The sequence below is a fragment of the Kogia breviceps genome, chromosome 1 (genome assembly GCF_026419965.1).
Source record: "Kogia breviceps isolate mKogBre1 chromosome 1, mKogBre1 haplotype 1, whole genome shotgun sequence".
Classification (NCBI taxonomy): domain Eukaryota; kingdom Metazoa; phylum Chordata; class Mammalia; order Artiodactyla; family Physeteridae; genus Kogia; species Kogia breviceps.
The window spans coordinates 28148320-28174668 of record NC_081310.1 but is presented as its reverse complement, the minus strand read 5'-3'; the positions used below and the strand labels follow the sequence as shown (position 1 = coordinate 28174668).

The following is a 26349-nucleotide window of genomic DNA, read 5'->3' as shown; positions in this document are numbered from 1 at the left end:
GACACATAATGGTCGCTACAGTGACGAGCAGATGTGAGGGTCTTAAAATAGTGGATAACAGCTATGTATAATGACTTGATAGAAAATACGGTGATACGAAAACGTACTGGAAATGTGAAATAAGAGAGTGTAAAGCCAGATCGCATACTATACTAAAATGATAATATATCAGTTTGCAAATCCTTTGGTGAGTACAATCATCCCTCTCACCTGTCAAAAGCAAAAGTTTACCAAGCTATGGCAAATATAAAAGGGGCGGCTAGTAATTCATAACGGTCTTCAAGAGCATTAATTATCGATTCTTTACCTAATTCAGATACTACAGATTGCTCTCTAAGCTGTCTTTATCAAATCTGTCACACAATATTAGAAGTTGGAGGCAAAAGAATCAAGCTCCTCTTATCACCACAAAAGGAAACAGTTACATGCTAAGTTTCTTGAAAATGGTGAAAATTTTTGCTATTTGATAGTGGAGAACATTATGTAGCCAGAATTTTGGTATTTGGGACAGAATCTGGCTTAGATGATTTGGTGAAATATAAGGACTGAGAATGTGATGGAACATTTAAATGTAGTCCAGATATGTATGACCAGTTATATATGTTACATATATTGATAAGAAATAGCAGCATCCCTCGTCTGCTCATTTTACGTTCAGGGATATCTGAAAAGACTTGCAGCGGATTTTTTGTATATCAAAAAGAATTTATGTCCAACATAAGATCCTGAATTCTTAATGCTAAACTTTGGGAAAGGAAGTATCATCCCTTTCTAAGACATACCCCAATACAACTATAACCTGAATTTATACACATTTTAAATGTATTCAAATATTTTCTGTATTTTCATTTTTCACGACAAAATGTTTTAAAAATTTTGCTTTTAATTTTTCATCTTAATTATATCCTTTTAAATGTCCCTCTTTTATTTTATCTTTATTATGTTATCTTTTACAGCAAAATTGTCTTATGGTCTTTTTAGTTGTGCAGCAAAACTGCCTGCAGCAAAGGTTCTTACAGTGAAGATACCTAGAACCCTAAAATACCTATGTTGTAGTGTTGTTTCACAAAGTCAAAAACAACATGTAGATAAAGTACTGAGCATGGTTCCTAGCACATGACACATATTTAGTAAATGTTAGCTAATATTATTTTACTCCTCACCAGCTGTGTGTTTCTGAGCAGGTCTTTACTAGGCTTCCTTTATTTCATATGAAAATGAATGAGTGGATTAGCTATTCTCTAAGGTCCTCATTATCTCTAAAATTCCATTAATTTGATTAAATCTAGATGATTAAAAATACACCACAGTTTAGAGCCTTTTATCATGTTCAGTTATATCAGGTATTTGAGGTAACACTGATTAATGTCATACCTTCACAAGTTCATCCATGAGACAGGACTAAGAACACAGAAAATGAATATGTTCAAGGGTTGAGGCCATAACATCTCTTCACAATAAAGAAGAAAAGGTAATTATAACTCCTTTGTAGGAATTAGAAAGATGCAAGTTTTGCTTATTGGTGGATTCTCACCTGGGCAAGGTCTAATGCTGCACATGATTATTTCCACAGCATTCCCTTCACATGGCTGCCCACCATGCTGAGCTGATGGATTATTGCAAGTTCTGGTCCTGGTTCGGTTGCCATGTCCGCAGCTCCTTGTGCATTCTTCCCAAGGGCTCCACTCTGACCAGTTACCATCCACTATCCAAAGGTGACACATTACACCATTAGATATATTTCAGTTGAAAGAACTAATAGTGAGACAAGCCATAGTAAGGGAACAAGAATGAGTATCTACTGAACACGTGCCTGTCCGGTGAATAAAGAGGTTTACCTGGACACAGCTTATGTTGACAGTTCCGCATTTCTGAATCCGATCCCTGGCAAGGCTTCCCACCATTGGCTGGAGAGGGGTTGTTGCACACACGACTCCTCTTTTGGATGCCTTTTCCACAGGTGACACTGCAGGATCTCCAGGTTGACCACTGGGAAAAGCCACCATGAACTGCAAGTAAAACATTGTACTTGGTCTCTGTTTTTCTAAGTAAAAAACTTGTAAGTCAGATTTCATTTAAGATATGCACTGGGTCTAGCGCTGAATCTATGAAGGCTGAGGGATTGCTTATGGAAGCTCTTCTTTACTGTAAAATTAAAACCTAAGCATGAGAGAAGAACTTCAAACTGCTAAGTAGAGTTTCTTCCCAGCTCCAGTCCCGACTCGTCTGGACATGGCTGCTGAAAGAGTCAGCGACCGAGAAATTTATATGCTATTTACCTTTTGGAAATAAGTCATTCTTTAAGGCAAAAATATACATTGATTTTTGAGAATAAATTTAACCTAGTTTTGAATACAAAATTCAGTTCTGGATTTTGAATTATTAACTTGGTATTCTGCAGCTCTCATCTGTATTGTTTCAGTCCTTTCCGTTTGTGATGTAATTTTTGTCCTAGCCCTATAATCTAGAAGTATCTGGAAGGTAGAGGAGACTTGGACTAAGATGCTTAATGATTTTTATGATTTGGATCACTCCAGGTGCTGTTTAACATGAATATCCCAGGGTGAACGAATCACACTCACCCTGGACTACGACTGGCACTCTGACAAGGACAGAACCCATCAAGTTTCGAGCAACACATTCATATTCGGATGTATCTTCTTTCCGAGCAGCGGTGATATATAATGAGTTGTTGGACAACACATTAATTCGCTCATCCCAGGGGATCGAGTGCCCTTGACGGGACCATGTAATGGTTGGATGAGGCTCTCCAGTTGCCTGACAATTCAAGATGACTTTGCCACCAGCATTAATAATAGTTTCTATTGGCTCAAGAGTGATAACAGGAGGACCTATGGAAAAAAGCACATAGTATTTCTTAGCTTTTGTGGAATTATATTAACATTTTAAGCCATATTATATAGTAACATTATTTTGAAAAAAGTTAGGCTGATTTTTTAATACACTGTAGCTTCTCAACTATTAAGGTTGTAATGGCTATTGATAGAATGTTTTATTTCGTAAATGGGAAAAATTTAAAATCCCCAAGCAGTCTAGCCTAGAGCATGGGCTCTGCAGTCATGCTTTTCTGGATTCAAGTTTTGTCTGTGCTCTTTACTACCTTTTTGAATCATTGTGCCCTTAAAAATGGCCCCTAGTTCACAGGATCTTGTTCGACTCGACTAAGATGATGTAAGCACAGCTCTTCAACAAGGTAAGCACACAATATTATTAGTACTATTGTTATTGTTAACAAGGTAAGCACACATACTGTTGCTGTTATTATCATTGTTTTTGTCTGTGTTTTACATGGTGAACATTCAGTTCTTTCCCTTACATTATTTTTGAGGTAGGGAGTCATTATCAACTTATTCTTTGACCAGTGGTCATCATTCTTTAATAAACATATATTAAGAACCTACTTTTTGCCAGGCATTGTGCTAGATACTGGGGGCACAGATATAATTTCTAGTCTCAAGGAGCTAACAGTCCACTTATAAGACAGACAAATAACCCATTATTGAGCTGTGCTATAATATACCTGTAGAGTTTGGTAATAGAATAGGTAGAATAGAATTTAGTATACAATAGGTAAATGTGTGGTAATCTGGGAGCATAAACAATAGTGACTCAATAGATCATACAAAAGCATGTCACTGGAAATGAAGAGGAAAAGGAAAATATTCAAGAATTATTAAGAAGGTGGGAGTGATAGAACTTAGCCATTGAATGGTATGGCATAAAGGGAGGAATTGATGACTACAGAGTTTTGATTTGGGCAATACAGTATATCTTTGGGCAATCCAGTAGAACATAGGAGAAAGAACAAATTTGTTGGGAGGGAGTAAGGAATGATAATTTGCATCCATTTAGAACTGCTGAGCTTGAGATATCTGTAGGACATTCAAATGGAGATGTCTAGACCACAGCTGGATATTCATATCCAGAGCTCAGAATAGAGATATGGGCTTGAAATATAGATTTGTGAGTCTTTCATGAGTGGATAAGATTGCTTCAGAAGTGAGTCTAAAATCAGAGGAAGAGATCCAAAGACATAAACTATTACAACATCATTATTTAAGAAATGGACAGAAAATGAGCCTGTAATTGAGTTTCTTCCTTGAAGAAACTCAGGAGAAAATGGTATCCCGGCAACCAAAGGGAGTTTCAAGAAGGAGGAAGAGGTTAACAGTATCTATACTGGATGATAGCTGTTCAAATAAAGTTGTTGGAAAGAATGTAAAAGGAACTGCAAAAAGCTGCTGACAGAATGTTTATACTGGTCTACAGCATCAGGATAGAATATGAAAGACTTCATGGAGAAGAAGCTTGGATTGGATTTTTTTAAATGATTAAGATTACATATAGCAGAAAGGAGGCTCCCTGGAGAGAAGGAAATAGTATAGAGATGGGTTTAGTTTTGAACAGATGATTCACCCAGGAGAGCAGTAGCATGCAGGTTTTAAACATCTGCTTAAAATCTTATAAGAAAATCAGAAGGGTTTATGTTTGAATAGGTAAGCAAAGGGGAGTATGCTTATTCTTGATAGAGTATGTTGGGATGACAGTGCTGTTTCAGTGAGACTGAATTGAATGGTGGAATGATTTGCTCAGTGAGAGTTAATGCAATCATATAATTCAAGGCAGTGGCTGCACATTATAGACCAGGAAATGTATCTGGAATGATGGAACATAAAACAAAAATAGAAGTAAAATGTGTTTTATTGTGATATTACGATGCTAGTATTTTATGTAAAGATACCACTGACATGTTGTCTTTTACAAAAGTAATTATTTTATATGAGGTTTGAATCCCTCAGTGAGTGTTATTAATGTATTATTCATATATATGTCCACATCATCCTATACAATTGCCTTCTTACTTGATGTTTACATTAACATCACTCTAGGAACTTTCAGAGCTGGTGCTTTTCCTTCTCTCCCAGTGTTCAGATTACATTATGTATTCAATAAACTGTTGCTGAATAAAGTAAATGCCTCAGACTAATCACGCAACACTAAATAACAACATAATGAATAAATGAGCTTGTCTGTTCATATTATTATGGTCAAAGAAAGTGTTAAATAAAACTTAGAATCTTAATTTAGATTCCACACTTGAACATTTCCAACTGCACATAAGGCTATACATTAATTCAACAATAAAATTCCATATGTACATCTTTCAAAGTTGAATTAATTCTATCAGTCACATAATGATCAGTTAAATATGAGCATTTTATCTAAATGAAGACATTCCTTCCTGTGCTTTAATCTTAATTTTAAACAAATTATATTTTTGGCTTTTTTTATATCCCTCATTTATTACAATGAATTTATTGTCAGTATGTAGATGAACTAATCTAATCTATTGCAGCTTTTCTTAAACTGTCAGTGGAACACTCTTCCAGGAGAGATTAATCATGAGATGACCTACCTACATTCACCCAACAAAGGGGTGAGGAAGGTTTCATGGAAATAACATATTTGGGGGGAAATGTAGAATATTATATTTTCCTCTTGTTGAGTTATAACTAATTCACATCTGCATATTAACATTTCTGGAAATATCTGCAGTAAAGAAATTGGTGCACCTAAGCAGGGCTTGGCATATAGTAGGTGCTCTTTATATATTTAGTAAATGAATAAACCTTGTTTAATCTATTTTTTTCTCAGACTTATTTGATCATGGCACTCTACTTTTTTCCTAATGACATCCCACAAAGTTATCTTTTGGTAGATATGTATTTTAATAAAACATTGTCTTAGCAAGACATACACACAACCTGAGTGTCTCTCAATGGATGAATGGATAAAGAAAATATGGTATATATATATCATATATATGGTATATATAATATATTCTATTTTGTACACACACACACACACACACACACACATTATTCAGCCATAAAAAGAAGGGAATCCTGCCATTTCTGACAACATGGATGGATCTGGACAGCATTATGTTAAGTGAAATAAGCCAGACAAAAAAGAGACAAATAGTGTGTGGTACATCACTTACATGTAGAATATTAAAAAAAAAAAAGTCAAACTCAGAAACAGAGAATAGAGGCTGAAGGGTGGGGGACATGAGGAGATACTGGTCAAAACATACAAACTTTCGATTATAAGACAAATAACTTCTGAGGATCTAATATACAGCATGGTGACTACAGTTAGTAGTACCATACTGAAATACTTGAAATTTGCTAAGTGAATGGATCTTAAATATGCTCACGAAAAACCCCACAAAAAACAAACCAAAAACAATGACTGTGTGAGGTGACAAATGTGTTAATTAACTTGATTGTGGTAATCATTTTATAGTGTACATGTATATCATCACACTGTACACTTTAAATATATGTAGTTTTTTTCTTTTAACATCTTTATTGGTTGGAGTGTAATTGCTTTACAATGGTGTGTTAGTTTCTGCTGTATAACAAAGTGAATCAGCTATGCATATACATACATCCCCATATCTCCTCCCTCTTGCGTCTCCCTGCCACCCTCCCTATTCCACCCCTCTAGGTGGCCACAAAGCACCGAGCTGATCTCCCTGTGCTATGCGGCCGCTTCCCACTAGCTATCGATTTTACATTTGGTAGTGTATATATGTCCCTGCCACTCCCTCACTTCGTCCCAGCTTACCCTTCCCCCTCCCCGTGTCCTCAAGTCCATTCTCTACGTCTGCGTCTTTTAAATATACGTAGTTTTATTTGTCAATTATGCCTCAATAAAGCTGGTGGGGGGGAACCACTGTCTTAAATATCTGTTAAATATCTATTCAGTGTTAAAGTTTTAGAGAATAGTAGTTTGGCAAACAGCTGTTAGTAAATGCTAGTGTACGGCATCTCTCAATAGTGAATAAAGAAAATGTAAATAAATTCATCCTGTTAATTACTGAGCCTAGTCTCAAAATAAGCTGATTTCCTTAAATTCTCAACCGAATAACACTGTTCTCGGGTCAGCCCCTGAGGTGGTTCTGGGGACTGTCCAGGGAGCCATTGGAGTCTCATGTTTTTCTAATTATGAAAACCTGTCTTCCAATGGTTTATACCGAGGGCCTTCCTCATGAGCATGATAATCCTGCTCAGAACACACAGTTATTTCACAGCAGATTGACAGCAATCGAGCTGGAGCACTCTTGAGTTCATTTCCATGACTCTTTATTTTCAACACTTATTTTTAAAGTGCCAGAAAATGATATCTTTGTAAGTTCATTACAACAAGTGTGAGGAGCTATGCGAAGGGTACTCGATTGAATATACTGCAAACAACACAAAAAGCTCCGCTACCGAGCAATTGCAAGCGTGAGCTGCATGTGCTAGATAAAATACATTGCAAAATTATATCAGTCTTATGCTTGGTAACAGCTGCTCCAGCAGCAGCAGAAAAGTAAATTAGACAGACTCTGAAAGCTACCATTAATGTACTTGCTAGAAAGTTATATGAACAATTAAATGGACATTTCTTAAAACAAGTGTTTAATTAGAGTTTGATTAAGCAGCTTACTCTGCAGAGTCAGACTCATGCTGCGCTCCACCACCCCAGCTTCATTGGTAGCTACACATGTATAGTCACCAGCATCTTCATTCTACGGAAATAAGCAGTGTTTTATAAAAATATGTGCCTATAGAACAGCGCAAATCACTTTTATTACCATGATGCTTGTTTATATGCAATTTTGTTTTTGAGACTGTATTTCAATGGAAATAGAAAAACTTACATATATTTAACCACATAAATAGATTTTTTTTAAAGAAAAGAAGAGAAAGAAATTCCTAGCTTAAATTTTTTCTGAACAACCTATCATTGTTCTCAGGGGACAATAACTTGCAAGAAACCTAAGCAGAAAATCACATTTTTTACAATCATTTATCCAAAATTATCTTATTAAAGAAAAATGCCAACACTATTCTTGTAGATATCTTAAAAAGCATTAAATAATCAGAACAAATCAACGAATATCTAGTTCTTTCTTATGGGGGTTATTAAAAAAAAACATTAAGCTTAGCCTCCATTTAGAAAGCTTGAAATGTAGGAAAGAAAGTGAGAAACTGATTTACTAATGATGACAAATCACAGAATGTAAGTCACAAATTTATACACACATGTTATAGAAAATAAGGACCACATGAGTTTAGATTTGATGACTAATGAGAGACAGATTTTGCTAAGGTCTTGTGAACAGAAGAATTCTGGTCTTGTTAATAGAGTAAGTCAGTTAAGGGGAACTGAATTGAAGGAAGTGGAGGAGGGTGGGAGGAGAGAGAGAGATGTTGATTTAGGTGTTTAATCGGGGTAATCCGAATAGAGATTTCTAGTAGGAAACTGTAAGTGGAACTTGAAAGAGTTTCAGGGTTGAAGGTACAGGGTTAGGAATCTGAAATTGTATGGTGGAAAATAATTAGTATTAATATTGATATTAGAAGTACCAAGGACTTCAGAAGTAGTAATGTTTGTGTAGAGGAAAAGGGGGGTAAAGGCAGTAATGAAGAAGCCTGAGACTCATTCGTGTAGCTAGAGGTAGAAATCATCTCAAAATTGAAGGGACAATCAATAACATCTAAGGCTGAAATAAAGCCAAGGAGAAGAAAAGACTGAGAGTGGCCCATTGGAGCAGGTGATTGCATAGTATATACTAATTAATTAATTCAACAGTAGGTTAACAAATTACCCTCATTTAGTCTAGTTAAGAATTTCGCAAATAAAATACCTCATTCACTTGACCCCCAAATTAGAATAACTTAAAGTACTCATCACTGTCTGAATTACTGAAGCTTTTGGACAGCCTAACATAGTTATCGACTTGGTGATGAAATCTAACATTTATTTGTAATTTACAATGTTGTAATTCTTCAATTTCCACATTCTAAAACAGATTTGAGGAAGTTATCTACTGATGTTGAACTCAATAGGTCAATGACGGAGAACAAAGCAGCAAAATTATTTTATTGCTTGTACTTCTTTGAAGGGCTAAAAATCATCAATTTGAACCACTGTTTCAGTTTTTTAAGAGAACCCACTGATTCAGATTTTATGATTAAAATAGGAATAATGCATGAGAAACTTTTCCCATCCATGGCACCTATAGAGAGGCATTGACTGTGACAGTTAAAGTGCATACTGACAATTCCAGTGTGACTTACTATAGTCCCGTAAATGGCCAGGGAGCCGTTTCCAAGTTGCCGAATTCTGTGGCTAATTTCAATATCCATCCCCCTTCTGCTCCACTGGATAGTTGGGGCGGGATCACCTTTCACCTCACAATTCAGGATTGCATTACCACCAAGTGGTTCAATCCAGTTAGAAGGGTAATCACCTTTGAAGACTGGAGGTTCTGGGGAAATAACAAAAGATGAGTATAAGAAAAAGGAAGCTCCAATAATTTCTTTGTGATTTTGATCTATTTAAAAGATAATTTAGTGAAGAGGGGAAAAGCCACTTTTGATCCCCATGAATCTTCCAGAATTAATTGCTCATGCTAATCAATGAGATAATTTTGTCCATTTCAATAACCTAAGTGGATGATTCCATTTTGTGCCAAATGGTTTCTTTACATACTGCTTACCTACTTTTGAGTCGAATGTTCATAATTTTTTTACATCATGAATTTGCCTATCTGTGAACTAAGACTAAATGGATTAATAAACTGAAGTTATATTGTATTACTATACAATAAGGCAAAACACAAACCATTCATCATAAATAAATTACAAATTAAAAACAGAACACTTTTATCTACCTTTCACATAAACAAATCCAATTGCCTTCACAAAACCAACGCTGTTCTCTGCAGTGCACACATAAGTACCCGAATCTTCTTTTGACATCCTTTCAATAACAAGTTCACTGTGTCCATTTACACTGTCAAAGTGGGCTGAAGGAAACAAGGTAGAAAGCAACATAAATGCCTCTCAGTAACTTAGGAAAATAATCACTACAGCTCAATATTTTGCAGGTTAGATTTATGAATTGGTCAGCAATTGAATCAAAGAGATCTCATGATGACATTGGAGGAGAGAGCCTTTTCCAGAGATTTCTTCCTGAGCTATTTGCTGTGTCTCTAGACACTTGTTTGAAGAGTGAAAAAAAAAGAAAATACAGGAGAAGAGAATGAAAACAAACATCTTTTAAAATTAATTTTTGATTTGAAGTACACCTTTCATCTCAAAGGGTTGCCTAAAGCTGGCTCACAGTCTCTCTGGGTTTCAAAAAATCTTTCATTCAGAAATATGACATTTTCCATTTTATTTCTCTCATACCACTTTTCCTCCCAAACAATTTATATCAAAATATAATTAAACTGACCTGGCAGCTCAGAGGGGAAATCATGAAAATATATGCTAGTTAGGTAATAAATAATGACAACAAGATTAAATTTGTAATAATTTGAACTTCTCCATAAGTGATGATGATATAAATATTTACAAAGGTATTTACAATACTTGGAATAGAGTATAAGATAAACATGCTAATCCTAAAATAATCAATACTAAATAAGGTTTTGATTAGACCAGCCAATATCTAATTATATTAAGTATGTTTACCTTGCATGTTCTCTCCCATTCAAATTATCTTTTAAAGTTTCAAACTGCTGAATATTATGTGGCAAATTAAGCTTTAAGAATTTAAATAGCTAAGTTAGTACTACGCCTTCAGAAAAGAGTACTGATTAAGTTTTTTAGAGTTTATTTTTCCTTAGTAAGGTATACTATTATTGTTAAGGTGATACAGTTGGTGAATTCTAGTGATTAACATAAATCTTTACAGCAGAGAAAACTCAAGCTTATTACTAATTTTCCAGCAAGGCATTTGTAAATGCAGTACTTCAGAACTCAATTTTGGGATGCAACAATTTACAAACAATATCTTTATGCTGGTCATAAAGTCTAACAAATAGAGACACTTGTCCTCCCAGGGATGAGGGCTCCTGGGCTTAAAAACAAAAATGGAGATTGGTTTTGAGTTCTCTATGGGTGTACTATTCACTTCTTAAGAATTAAATTACCAACCTGGGATAATATTGTTATTGAAGGTCCATGTTAACTTGGGCAATGGAATACCAGTTGCTTTACAGTTTAATCGTAGCTGTTCTCCTTTATTTAATGACACATCTCCAGGAAGTTCAGTAAAAGTGGGGAGAACATGCACAGTCAGGCTGACGGTGTGTGTGTCTTCACCTGCAGCATTGTTAGCAATGCAGGTATAGGTGCCAGAATCCTCTGGCTTAAAGAAAGAAAAATCATACGGCTTAAAATTATATAATCTTACATTATACTACATATAAAATTACATAGCTTGGTCCCCAAAGGAGCACTCTTCTTTAAAGACAGTTTAAATTTCCATCTTGTAGTCTGAACCATCTGGCTAGCTTTTAAATAACATAATTTAAAATGTATAAGAATTTAAACAAAAGCCCATACCTTATAGAACCATAGAATTTATAATAAGATCTCAGAAAACTTTAGATTATAAAGTTTATTAAACATCAACTGCTGTACTGCAATGTACAAATAAAGAGCAAATAGTCCCAAAGGCTGTTAGAATCTTGACAGCATAGTTGGCTCTCTGGGTTATGTGGCACCAAAGTCCACTAAAATTATCAAAGGAAATGGCAAGAGTAAGGGCAATAACACCTGCAATTCCAAAATTTCACTTGCTAAATCCAGCTCTTGGCACTCACTTTATTAGATGTATTGGCAGCATTTGACACAATTCTGGCTTCCTTCTTTTTAAAGCCATGTCTTCACTTGGCTTCCAGGACACCCCGTTCCCCTAGTTTCCTTCCTACATAACTGGTTGCTCCTTTTCCATCTCCTTTTACTGGCTTCCCCTCCACATTAATGTCTTTATGTTGGTATGTGAGAGGGCTCAGTCTTAGTCCTCTTTTCTTCCATATCTGCACTCACCTCTTTGGTGATCTCATCCAGTCCTATGGCTTTAAATATCATCTATCTACTGATGAGTAACAGGATGTCCAGCCCAGATCTTTCTTCCAAATTCCAACGACATTGAACTTTTCATTCCAACTCTCTGCTTAGATGTCTAAAAGACATCTCAAACTCATGTCCAAAACTGAACTCCCCATTTCCCCTTCCTGTTCTATCTGCAGCCTTCACACCATCTCAGCTGATGGCTACTTGTTCTTCCAGTTGTTCGTTCATGCCTTTGTTCTCAGACATTTGAGTTATCCTTTATTCTTTTCTTTTTCAGACTCTACTTGCAATCTAGCTAGGAAATTCTAGCTTCAAAGTATGTGCAAAATCCAATCACTTCTCAACCCTTCTCTGCTAATGTTCAGCTTTTTTTAAAAATTAATTTTTATTGGAGTATGGTTGCTTTACAATTCTGTGTTAGCCTCAACTGCACAACAGAATGAATCAGCCATATGCATACAGATGTCCCCTCCCTTTTGTACCTCCCTCCCATTTAGGTTACCACAGTGCACTAGGTGTGTTCCCTGTGCTGTACAGCATGTTCCCATCAGTTGTCCATTTTACACATAGTATCTGGATAAAAAAGATGTGGTACATCTATACAGTGGAATATTACTCAGCCATAAAAAGGAATGAAATTGGGTCAGAGACGTGGATTGACCTAATGTTCAGCTTTGAGTCCTATAATCTCTCCTCTGCCTCCAGACCATCTTCCCAACTGGTCTTTTCTGTTTCTATCCTTGCCTCCCTACCATGTATTCTCATGGAATTAGAGGAGGAGGAAGAGGAGTGGGGGGAAAGGGGGGGGAGGAGCCAATGCAATATTGCAAAAACATAAGGCAGACAACATTGTTCCCCTGCTCAAAACCTGAGATGGATTCTGATTTTACTCAGAGTAAAATGCAAAATTGTTATGACCTACAAGACACTACATGTATCTGGCTTTCATTTTTCTCTGACTTCTTTCTCTCTTTTCATTCGTTTTCTTCTTTGCTTTCACTGGGCTTGTTTCTCAAATACATCAGACATGTTCCTACCTTACATTCTTGTGTTCTTTGCACCCACCTTAATTTCTTTGCCCCCAAAATCTGGGGGAGGAGCATCCCAGTTTTCTCTGCTTGGGATGCTCCTCTTCCAGATATTTGCTTAGCTAAATGTCTCCTTCCCAAAGGACATTTACTCTGACTACGCTATTTAAAAATGTAACCTGTACTCCTCCAACTTCTGATCCCCTTTACCCTGCTCTTCTTTTATTTTTCATACCAGTTGTTTTCTTTTGGCAATTGGTATGAAACAACACATTGTTTATTTCTATTTGTTATTGTCTATCTCCCTCCTCTAGAAATAAACTCCACGAGGGCAAGGATCTTTGATTCTTTTGTTCCCTGATGTATTTATTCCCAGTGCCTAAATCAGTGTTGATCACACTGATAAATAAATATTTGCTGAATTAATGACTGAATGCTTCTGACTGTGTTAAGGTCCATATTAAAGACTTTTTCTTCTTTTTAAAAAGTTTAAGAATATATATTTTTGCATTGAAGCATCAAAAAACTGATTGGAAATGCAGCATAAAAATTGTAATTACTCATTAAAGATATAATCTAAATTTGGTTGGTTGTATACTAATTTTTTTTAAGGGCAAACAGGAATAAATCATATTCCATGTAAAAGTCTCCCCACTCTGACATCACTTAGCTATTCTTAAAATTCCCAGGTTATAACAACTTAAGTTTAAAATCAAGGATTTTATGGAAGTAAAGCTTTTGAAAATCTGGATTGTACATATTATTCACAAATAGACTTCTTATCATTTGTGTCCTTCATCCAGTTTTTATACGCTACCTTATTGTTGATATATTTCTTAATGTATCTGAGTCACTGTCTCACTAAAAGTCTAAACTTTTCTTACTTATTTCTTCAGGTCTAAGAGTGATTAAGGGGCCTAATTCAACATTCTTGAACCTGGGAGTAATCCCTACTGGAGATACTTACCAGCTTAAACAAACAAACAAGCAAACAAATTTATCCTTATTTTATCAATTCTAAAATTCATAGTTTTAACTTTTAATATCTCTGAATTTGGGATACAACTTAAAAACTGATGATCTTCTCTAGTTTACTTGACTATGTATTTTTTTCTTAGTGGCACATAAAATATTGGTGAATCTTACAATTGATGGAAACTTAGATTTGAATAAATACAATTTCTACTAGCACACGAGACAGTTAGCCTATCACTAGAGCTATTTATCTGGTAATTCCAGGAGTCTGGCTAAAGGCTGAAATTATACTGTGAAGTGAATGGGATCAATTTTATCATTTTTTCAAATTTAATTCTATGAAGACTTTGTAATGAAATTTAGGCACTTTGAAGGGTAATGAAAAGGAATGATAGGCACAAAAGCTCTGAAAGTGATTCAAATTTTAATCATGTTTAATATTTAGTACCAAGTGTTGATACTCTCAAACCGCATGATAATTTTTTAAAAAGTCATGTGGTATGCATAGATACAGATTCCTCTTCAAGTGGGCTCACACTGAAAAACTGAGATGCTTCCCATAGCTAAAATTTTGCAGACTGGTGAAGTACCACCTAAGAATATTCAAAAACCCCAGCTTGCACTGATCCCTAAGACTAAGAGTTAATTAAAAACCTGAAAAGAGCAAAAAGCCTGCTTTTTGTATTTGCTTAATAATACATCAGACATTCTTACATCTCTACTCTTCTAACCATCCTCATGCATCGTTACAAACATGGAATATAACAGAGGCTTAGAATTTTTCCTGATAAACACAGATTTCCACAAAAATAAAATAATTTTAGAAGGAGGCCACTTATGAGTTCTCACAATCTGCTAAATACTATTCTCGGGGACATAAAATGAAATATGTGTAAAACTAATTTTTGACCTGAATTTAAAAGAGTACTTTCTTTCCTTTCATTATTAAAAAATACATTTCCAAGCTAAGTCACTAAATGTAAAAAGGTGAATTAATAATCTGGCTTAATGTATCTATTCGTGTCTATTAAACTTACCACAACATTTTCCAGAATGAGCTCCCCATAGGGTTCGACAGTGTGTTTTCCTAACAAGTTAGCCAAAAGAACATTGTCTTTTTTCCAGTTAATTGCTGGTGTGGGGATTCCATCAGCCACGCATGGAAGAACGGCTTGTGAATTCTCATTGACCGTGTAATGTACTTCTGTATTTTGAATTCTAGGTGGTACTATGAAGAGTTTAAAAATGATAGGTATTCAGGATGTTGAATTCAACAATATCTTTATTCACACTGAAAATTAACACACAACAGACTTTCTTGAGGGTAACTTGCTAGAAATACTAACAAAATTTATCAAGCTATTTACTTGTTTGTTACTATGAAAGCAATCCATATTTTTGATGTTAGCAAGAATTCTAATGCATCTGTACTTGTTGAATATCAATTTCTGAAAAAATAACATAGAACTGGTGAGAAATATTTAGATTTTATTTGACTTCCTGACTTTTCCTTACTTGAGTTTCTTTTGCTTATTGCAGTGGAGTAAAATAAACAAGAGCAACTAAAACCAAAAATGCTTCTATAGTTGTATAATTCCTAGATTTGTATCACAGAGATATTGTGAGGATAGACTAATAAAAGTCCCTAGTTAAAAACACTGTAAAATACTCACCTCATATTAAATATCACAAGGTGCTAAAGAAAAAAATATTTATTGCAGTATTTCACATGTGTGACAACAAATGCAAGTAAAACCGGTGAAGACATTTAATTCAGTTTTTATACTGTCATGGAGAAATTTTTACAGTGATTTCAAAATTCTGTGCAAATACTGCCTTTGCCTCAAATTTTTTTGAAATAGAATTTAGGCAATATAGAAAGGACAGTTGACTATTTCAGGGTATTAACAAATAGTGAACTTGGAACTAAGATATTCACTTCTAAAAGAAAGGCTTAAAAAACATGAAGAATACTTGGCTCAAAAAGTAAAAACAAAGATTGGTTCAAGATGGCAGAGTAGAAGGACATGCTCTCACTCCCTCTTTCAAGAACACTGGAATCACAACTTACTGCTGAACAGTCATCGACAGGAAGATACTGGAACTCACCAAAAAAAGATACCCCACATGTAAAGACAAAGGAGAAGCTGAAATGAGACGGCAGGCAGGGTGCTATCACAATAAAATCAAATCCCATAACCGCTGGGTGGGTGACTCATAAACTGGAGAACAACTATACCACAGAAGTCCATGCACTGGAGTGAAGATTCTGAGCCCCATGTCAGGCTTCCCAATCTGGGGGTCTGGCAATGGGAGGAGGAATTCCTAGAGAATCAGACTGTGAAGGCTAGCGAGATTTGATTGCAGGACTTCAACAGGACTGGGGGAAACAGAGACTCCACTCTTGGAGGGCACACACAAAGTAATGTGTGCATCGGGACCCAGGACAAGAGGCAGTGACCCCATAGGAGACTGAACCAGACCTACCTGCTAGTGGTGGAGGGTCTCCTGTAGAGGCAGGGGGTGGCTGGGGCTCACCGTGGGGACAAGGACACGGGCAGCAGAAGTTGTGGGAAGTACTCCTTGGTGTGAGCCCTCCCTGAGTCCACCATAAGCCCCATCAAAGAGCCCGGATAGGCTGCAGTGTCAGGTCATCTCACACCAAACAACCAACAGGGAGGGAACGCAGCCCCAACCCATCAGCAGACAAGCAGATTAAAGATTTATTGAGCTCCACCAACCACCAATCCCTCCCAATAGGAAACTTCCACAAGCCTCTTAGATAGCCTCATCCACAGGAGGGCAGACAGCAGAAGCAAGAAGAATTACAGTCCTGCAGCCTGTGGAACAAAAACCACATACACAGAAAGATAGACAGATGAAAAGGCAGAGGGCTATGTACCAGATGAAGGAACAAGATAAAACCCCAGAAAGACAACTAACTGAAATGGAGATAGGCAATCTTCCAGAAAAAGAATTCATAATAATGGTAGTGAAGATGATCCAGGACCTTGGAAAAAGAATGGAGGCAAAGATCGAGAAGATGCAAGAAATGTTTAACAAAGACCTAGAAGAATTAAAGAACAAACAAACAGAGGTGAATAATACAATAACTGAAATGAAAACTATACTAGAAGGAATCAATAGCAGAATAACTGAGGCAGAAGAACGGGTAAGTGACCTGGAAGACAGAATGGTGGGATTCACTGCTGCAGAACAGAATAAAGAAAAAAGAATGAAAAGAATTGAAGACAGCCTAAGAGACCTCTGGGACAACATTAAATGCAACAACATTCGCATTATAGGGTTCCCAAAAGGAGAAGAGAAAGAGAAAGGACCAGAGAAAATATTTGAAGAGATTATAGTTGAAAACTTCCCTAACATGTGAAAGGAAATAGCCACCCAAGTCCAGGAAGCACAGAGAGTCCCAGGCAGGATAAACCCAAGGAGAAACATGCCGAGACACATAGTACTCAAATTGGCAAAAATTAAAGACAAAGAAAAATTATTGAAAGCAGCAAGGGAAAAACAACAAATAACATACAAGGGAACTCCCATACAGTTAAAAGCTACAAGCCAGAAGGGAGTGGCATGATATACTTACAGTGATGAGAGGGAAGAATCAGAACCAAGATTACTCTACTCAGCAAGGATCTCATTCAGATTCAATGGAGAAATCAAAAGCTTTACAGACAAGCAAGAGCTAAGAGAATTCAGCACCACCAAACCAGCTCTACAACAAATGCTAAAGGAACTTCTCTACGTGGGAAACACAAGAGAAGAAAAGGACCTACAAAAACAAACCCAAAACAATGAAGAAAACGGTTATAGGAACATACATATTGAAAATTTCCTTAAAAGTGACTGGATTACATGCTCCAACCAAAAGACACAGCCTTGCTGAATGGATACAAAAACAAGACCCATATATATGCTGTCTACAAGAGACCCACTTCAGACCTAGGGACACATACAGACTGAAAGTGAGGGGATGGAATAAGATATTCCGTGCAAATGGAAATCAAAAGAAAGCTGGAATAGCAATACTCATATCAGATAAAATAGACTTTAAAATAAAGAATGTTACATGAGACAAGGGAGGACACTACGTAATGATCAAGGAATCAATCCAAGAAGAAGATATAACAATTATATATGCACCCAAAATAGGAGCACCTCAATACATAAGGCAAATGCAAACAGCTCTAAAAGAGGAAATCAACAGTAATACAATTACAGTGGGGGACTTTAACACCTCATTTACACCAATGGACAGATCATCCGAACAGAAAATTAATAAGGAAACACAAGCATTAAATGATACAATAGACCAGATAGATTTAATTGATATTCATAGGACTTTCTATCCAAAAATAGTAGATTACACTTTCTTCTCAAGTACGCATGGAATATTCTCCAGGATAGATCACATCTGGGGTCACAAATAAAGCCTCAGTAAATTTAAGAAAATTGAAATCATATCAAGCATCTTTTCTGACCACAACACTATGAGATTTGAAATCAGTTACAGGGAATAAAACGTAAAAAACAAAAACACATGGAGGCTAAACAATACGTTACTAAATAACCAAGAGATCACTGAAGAAGTCAGAGGAAATCAAAAAATACCTAGAGACAAATGACAATGAAAACATGATGATCCAAAACCTATGGGATGAAGCAAAAGCAGTTCTAAGAGGGAAGTTTATAGCTATACAGGCCTACCTGAAGAAACAAGAAACATCTCCAATAAACAATCTAACCTTACACCTAAAGGGATTAGAGAAAAAAAAACAAACAAAACCCAAAGTTAGCAGAAGGAAAGAAATCATAAAAATCAGAGCAGAAATGAAATAGAAACAAATAAAACAATAGCAAAGATCAATAAAAGTAAAAGCTGGTCCTTTGAGAAGATTAACAAAATTGATAAACCATTACCCAGACTCATCAAGAAAAAGAGGGAGAGGACTCAAATTAATAAAATTAGAAATGAAAAAGGAGAAGTTACAACAGATACCACAGAAATACAAAGCATCCTAAGAGACTACTACAAGCAACTCTATGCGAATAAAATGGACAACCTGGAAGAAATGGACAAATCCTTAGAAAGGTATACCCTTCTAAGACTGAACCAGGAAGAAACAGAAAATATGAACAGACCAATCACAAGTAATGAAATTGAAACTGTTAAAAATTAAAAATCTTCCAACAAGCAAAAGTCCAGGACCAGATGGCTTCACAGGTGAATTCTATCAAACATTTACAGAAGAGCTAACATCTATCCTTCTCAAACTCTTCCAAAAAATTGCAGAGGAAGGAACACTCCCAAACTCATTCTATGAGGCCACCATCACCCTGATACCAAAACCAAAGACACTACAAAAAAGAAAATTACAGACCAATATCACTGATGAACATAGATGCAAAAATCCTCAAGAAAATACTGGCAAACAGAATCCAACAACACAGTAAAAGGATCATACACCATCATCAAGTGAGATTATCTGAGAGATGCAGTGATTCTTCAATATACGCAAATCAATCAATGTGATACACCATATTAAGAAATTGAAGAATAAAAACCATATGATCATCTCAATAGATGCAGAAAAAGCTTTTGACAAAATTCAACACCTATTTATGATAAAAACTCTCTAGAAAGTGGACATAGAGGGAACCTACTTCAACATAATAAAGGCCATATACGACAAACCTAGAGCAAACATCATTCTCAATGGTGAAAAACTGAAAGCATTGCATCTAAGATCAGGAATAAGAAAAGGATGTCCACTCTCACCACTATTATTCAATATCATTTTGGATAGCCATGGCAATCAGAGAAGAAAAAGAAATAAAAGGAATACAAACTGGAAAAGAAGTAAAATTGTCACTGTTTGCAGATGACATGATACTATACATAGAGAATCCTAAAGATGCCACCAGAAAACTAGAGCTAATCAATGAATTTGGTAAAGTTGCAGGATACAAAATTAATGCACAGAAATGTCTTGCATTCTTTTTTTTTTGGTGGTTTGTGGGCCTCTCACTGTTGTGGCCTCTCCCGTTGCGGAGCACAGGCTCTGGACGCGCAGACTCAGCGGCCACGGCTCAAGGGCCCAGCCGCTCCGCGGCATGTGGGATCCTCCCGGACTGGGGCACGAACCCACGTCCCCTGCATCGGCAGGCAGACTCTCAACCACTGTGCCACCAGGGAAGCCCTGTCTTGCATTCTTATACACTAATGATGACAAATCTGAAAGAGAAATTAATGAAACACTCCCATTTACCACTGAACAGAAAGAATAGAATACCTAGGAATAAACCTACCTAGGGAGACAAAAGACCTGTATGCAGGAAACTATAAGACACTGATGAAAGAAATTAAAGATGATATCAACAGATGGAGAGATATACCATGTTCTTGGATTGGAAGAATCAATATTGTGAAAATGACTATATTACCAAAAGCAATCTACAGATTCAATGCAATCCCTATCAAATTACCAATGGCATTTTTTACAGAACTAGAACAAAAAAATCTTAAAATGTGTATGGAGACACTAAAGACTGCAAATAGCCAAAGCAGATTTGAGGGAAAAAAACGGAGCTGGAGGAATGAGACTCCCTGACTTCAGACTATACTACAAAACTACAGTAATCTAGACAGTATGGTACTGGCACAAAAAGAGAAATATAGATCAATGGAACAGGATAGAAAGCCCAGAAATAAATCCATGCACCTTTGGTCAACTAACCTATCACAAAGGAGGCAAGGATATGCAATGGAGAAGAGACAGTCCCTTCAATAAGTGGTGCTGGGAAAACTGGAAAGCTACATGTAAAAGAATTAAATTAGAACACTCCCTAACACCATACACAAAAATAAACTCAAAATGGATTAGAGGGCTTCCCTGGTGGCGCAGTGGTTGAGAATCTGCCTGCCGATGCAGGAGACACGGGTTCGTGCCCTGGTCCGGGAGGATCCCACATGCCGCGGAGCGACTGAGCCCGTGAGCCATGGCCGCTGGGCCTGTGCGTCCGGAGCCTGTGCTCCGCAACGGGAGAGGCCACAACAGTGAGAGGCCCGCATACCGCAAAAAAAAAAAAAAAAAAAAAAAAAAATGGATTAGAGACCTAAATGTAACACCAGACACTATAAAACTCTTTGAGAAAAACATAGGAAGAACACTCTTTGACATAAATCACAGCAAGATCTTTTTTGATCCACCTCCTAGAGTAATGGAAATAAAAAGAAAAATAAACACATGGGACCTAATGAAACTTCAAAGCTTTTGCACAGCAAAGGAAACCATAAACAAGACTAAAAGACAACCCTCAGTATGGGAAAAAAATATTTGTCAGTGAATCATCGGACAAAGGATAATTTCCAAAATATATAAACAGCTCATGCAGCTCAATATTAAAAAAACAAACAACCCAAACCAAAAATGGGCAGAAGACCTAAATAGACATTTCTCCAAAGAAGACATACAGATGGCCAAGAAGTACATGAAAAGCTGCTCAATAGAGAAATGCAAATCAAAAGTACAGTGAGGTATCCCCTCACACCAGTTAGAATGGGCATCATCAGAAAATCTACAAACAACAAATGCTGGAGAGGGTGTGGAGAAAAGGGAACCCTCTTGCACTGCTGGTGGGAATGTAAATTGATACAGCCACTATGGAGAACAGTATGGAGGTTCCTTAAAGAACTAAAAATAGTAGTAGCGTATGACCCAGCAATCCTACTAGTGGGCATATACCTGGAGAAAACCATAATTTAAAAACACACAGGCACCCCAGTGTTCACTGCAGCACTATTTACAATAGCCAGGTCATGGAAGCAACCTAAATGCCCATCTACAGATGAATGGGTTAAGAAGATGTGGTATATATATACACAATGGAATATTACTCAGCCATAAAAAGGAACAAAACTGGGTCATTTGTAGAGACATGGATGCATCTAGAGACTGTCATACACAGTGAAGTAAGTCAGAGAGAGAAAAACAAATATTGTATATTAACACATATATGTGGAACCTAGAAAAGGTACAGATGAACCAGTTTGCAGAGCAGAAATTGAGACACAGAAGTAGAGAAAAAACGTATGGATACCAAGCGGGGAAAGCTGCAGGGGTGTGGTGGTGGTGGTGTGATGAATTGGGAGGTTGGGATTGACATGTATACACTGATGTGTATAAAATGGATGACTAATAAGAAAAAAACCAAAAAAGTAAAAATACACTCCCCTCCCCAAACAATAAATTTTGGAATTATTCAGATATATTGCTGAGAAATGGATCAATCTTAATGACATCTTTTAGAACAACTGGTTTCAGCAAAAATTATTTTTTTATGATTATATGAGTAAATATACAAAGATTATGTGAATGATTATATGCATAAACAATAGATAATACGGAAAATCAAAAATCTATTTTGCTGAATGGTATGTCACAAATATTCATTTTTCATTAATGTATGCTATATTTTTATTATCTCCTTTATCCAGGTTTCCTTGGAGTTTATACTTCAACTTTTCTCATGGTTACAAAATTGCAGCATTAGTACATTTACTTAAATTCATTCTTTTTCAAAATGAAAATTTTAAGGCTGTGACTTTATATTTGATTATACTTTGGCCACACACCATACATTTTGATATGTGGTGTCCTTATTTTTATTATTTTCTAAATAATGTGAAAATAAAACCATATTCTTTGACCTACTTGTTGACCAGAATGGTAGTTTTTAAATTGGCTGGGGTTGGGGTTTTGGCATTAAAAGTTCATTACACATTTCTAGCTTTATTGCGTTGTCGCCAGGAATTGTGGCCTATACTTTTAAATTATTATGAACAATTTCTTTGTTGTTTAGTATATAGTCAATTTTGGTAAATTTTCTACAAACACTTGAAAGAAGGAATTTTACTTGAAACTAAAGGACTAATGTGTATTAATTAGTTCAATTATATTAACTGAAAGCAGGTATAAAACTGTAGAAAATTCAAATACACCTGAAAGTTAAAAAACAGCTTTCACAAATTTTTTTAAAAGGGAAAAAGTAGAAACTCATCATTAAAATAACAGTTACCTCTGAAAATAGTAGTTCAAAACAGTTTAGTTTGCTTATTGTTTCTTACCACTGATATTCATAGGTATTCTACCTTTAAAGTATACAATTAAAAACAATAACAAAATAACAACTAAAATATTTCAATGCTGATCTTCAGATTTTTTGTTAGTTGTCTGAATGCAAAGGAAACAATGGTATTTTTTCTATTATTCAAATATACCTGTAAATATTTTGCTACATACTTTAAAATAATGAATCAAATAGATCTCCAATTCTCATTAGATTCACATTACATTTATAATGTAGGTCACATGGTGATTAGTTTTGAGCCAAGATGACTTGCACCTTGAAAAGTAAAGCAGAAGAGTAACAAAACAAATGGACTCCTCATAAGCCAAATTAAAGATCCCAATAATCACAATATGAGGGGATTGGCAACACATTAATTATCCTGGCTTTATTAATAAAATCTCTCTTTGTCACACACATATATGCACACACGAATAAACATAGCCTACCAAAAACATATTTGAAGGGCAAGTGTACTTACATACCACATGAACACACACACTCGACTCTTCATTACTGTTTTACATTGTTTTGATTTTCATCGTACTTTTTTCCTGGTGTCTTTCTCTTCTTTGCCATGGTAATGTAGCACACTGAAATGATTTATGCTAAACAACCTACCATGTACAGTGAGCTTGGTGCTCGTGCTGCTTGATCCTGCCACATTAGCTGCTGTGCACGTGTACTGGCCAGCATCACCAGGCTGAGCAAATGCTATTTGCAGAGCTCCAGAGCTGAGGATGCGCTGGCGGATTGATTGCATAATTACATGCCCATCTTTATGCCACGTAATGTCAGGGGGTGGGAGGCCATCTGCCTCACAGGGTAGCGTGATGGGCTTATCCACAGCAATGATATATTCCTTAGGATGGGGGCTAATGACCGGAGGAACTAAAAGATACAAGGTTTGAATGTTATCTTAAAAGCAGGAATGTACCATTTACACACCACAGTATTACTCTAGCAAAGTGAGGTCACATTGACAAGAAACAAAGCCCTGACTCTACCATATCATCACCAAAGGATTGCTGTAGCTTGTTTGCGTTGGAAAAGAAAATTCATTGAACCCATTGTAGAAGATTATTCTCCATCTAGTTAACAAATATAAATGATAATCAATTTTAAATAAGGATATAAACATGTACTCAGGAGGGATTTCATGTCTAGAAAACTTAGACTGTGTTGACAGAGGTGTTTTCTTTAACATACATGTATTGTGATTCATCAGCTACTTAAAACTTCCAAAATAGACCCCTTCAAGGTTTGGAAATTGTTCACCTGCTCAAAGATCCTTTTATTCATGCGTTTCCTACAGTGCTTATGATCTCATATACAGTGGTCATATTTAACAAGGTATTTTGTTAATGAATAAAGGAGTAAAGAGGTAGACTATGGAAAAGAATTACAATTAACCCTTGAACAAGGCAGGGGTTAGGGATGACGACCCTGTGTGCTACCGAAAATCTGAATATAACTTATAGTTGGCCTTCTGTATCCTTGTCTCCTCTGTATCTGTGGTTTTGCATCTGCAGATTCAACCAACCTTGGATTGTACAGTAATGTATTATTTACTACTGAAAAAAAATCCACGTATAAGTGGACCTGCACGGTTCAAATCATGTTGGTCAAGGGTTGACGGTATATAGATAGAACTCTTCCCACTTCTTCAGAAAATGGTGGAAGGGCTTATGATTAGGATTTCTCTTCCTAGTGTTTACAATAGATTTCTCTTCCTAGTGTTTACAATAGATTACACTAAGTATATTCTACTGAGCTTTTCTTACCCTTTCCTGCCTTGGGGCCATCTCACATGCTGCCCTCTCTTCCTTGGACACTCTGCTACTTTTACATGGCTCATCCTAGCTCATCATTCAGGTCTCAGCTCCAGTGGTACCCACCTCAACTCCAATAGTATCCCCCCCGCAAGTAGTTGTTAAAGCTTACTTTAACCACTAGTGTAAAGTGGTCCCCACATTTTCCCATTTTGGAATATTGAAATGCTGTTAGTTGTTCAAAGTGTTTCTTTTTCTTTTTTGAAAAAAAGTGTTTCTTTTTTTTCATATCAATAGTTTTAATCAATTAGTGAAGGAAAAAAACCCTCACTAATTCTTTTCTATGACCTCAGTGTTGCCAAAACCAATGAATATTTCTTGGTCATCATCCTAACTGACCTTTCGCTTGCATTAAAAAAGCTGTCTGCTCCCTTCTTGAACCCCTGTCCTCTCCTAGCCTCCATCTAGTTTTCCTCTGTCATCTCTTCCCTCGCCTTTGGATTCTTTTCCAGTGTTCTCTCTTTTCTCAGACCTCTTAACAATGCAGAGTCCTGGGGCTTTGTCCTTAAGCTCTTTTCAGTCCAAATTCTCATCCAGTCCTGTAGACTGAAATACCCTGATTACTTCCAAATTTATATCTTAGACTATACTTCTCCCTTGAGTTCTGAATTCATAAATATTCAATGCTTTTTGACATCTCTGCTAGGATTTCTAATAGTTTCCCACATCTCACATGATTAAACAGAAATCACACTTTCCTTCCTCCCAAACTAGTTCCTATCCCTCACAGCACTATCTCCCATCTCTAGCTCAGGCCCAAAGCCCAGGAAACATCCTTAACTCTTCTCTTTTCCTAACCTCCCAATCTGATTAATCAGCAATCCTGTCAATTACATCTCCAAAGAGTTCTTGAATCCACCACTTGTTTTTCATTTTCCCCTGCAACTCACACACCCACTCGCACTCCCAGCCAGACCGTATCACATGATGCCTAGAGCACTTTACTAGTTCTTCCAGCTCTAGTCTTGTGCTTTCTCGAAATCATTATCTATATACCAGCAAAAGAGGTCTTCCTAAAACCAAACAAGAGTCTTGGTTAAATCATTAAAAGGCTTCAACATTGCACACAAAAGGAAATCTTACCCCTCCTCTGGTCCTTCGGGCCCTCCATGCACTGGCCCACTTTCTCTTCTGACCTCCTTCACATTTTGCCAGCCTTCCCAGGTTCCTTACTGTCAGCCACACTGGCACGCTTCTTTTCTTACCCTTTCCTGCCGTGGGGCCATTGCACGTGCTGCCCACTCTTCCTTGGACACTGCTACCTTTACATGGCTCATCCTAGCTCATCATTCAGGTCTCAGCTCCAATGGTAACCCCCCTCAGCTCCAGTGGTACCCCCATCAGTAGGTTAAAGCCTACTTTAACCACTAGTGTAAAGTGGTCCCCACATTTTCCCACTATTCTCCATCTCAGCCTTTTGTT

The 26349-nt window shown here is 36.5% G+C and overlaps 1 protein-coding gene across 1 annotated transcript in view; it reads right to left on the bottom strand.

The window, feature by feature from the left end:
- Nucleotides 1-26349, bottom strand: part of HMCN1 (hemicentin 1) — a 517679-nt gene that overhangs the window by 70477 nt on the left and 420853 nt on the right. Inside the window, exons 81-89 of the mRNA XM_059076723.2 lie at nt 23717-23986; nt 14986-15176; nt 11022-11235; nt 9752-9886; nt 9156-9346; nt 7519-7600; nt 2583-2852; nt 1839-2009; nt 1535-1705 (exon numbers count right to left, since the gene is read on the bottom strand). Coding sequence (XP_058932706.1) covers nt 1535-1705; nt 1839-2009; nt 2583-2852; nt 7519-7600; nt 9156-9346; nt 9752-9886; nt 11022-11235; nt 14986-15176; nt 23717-23986 — 1695 coding nt within the window. The remainder of the gene's footprint in view (nt 1-1534; nt 1706-1838; nt 2010-2582; nt 2853-7518; nt 7601-9155; nt 9347-9751; nt 9887-11021; nt 11236-14985; nt 15177-23716; nt 23987-26349) is intronic.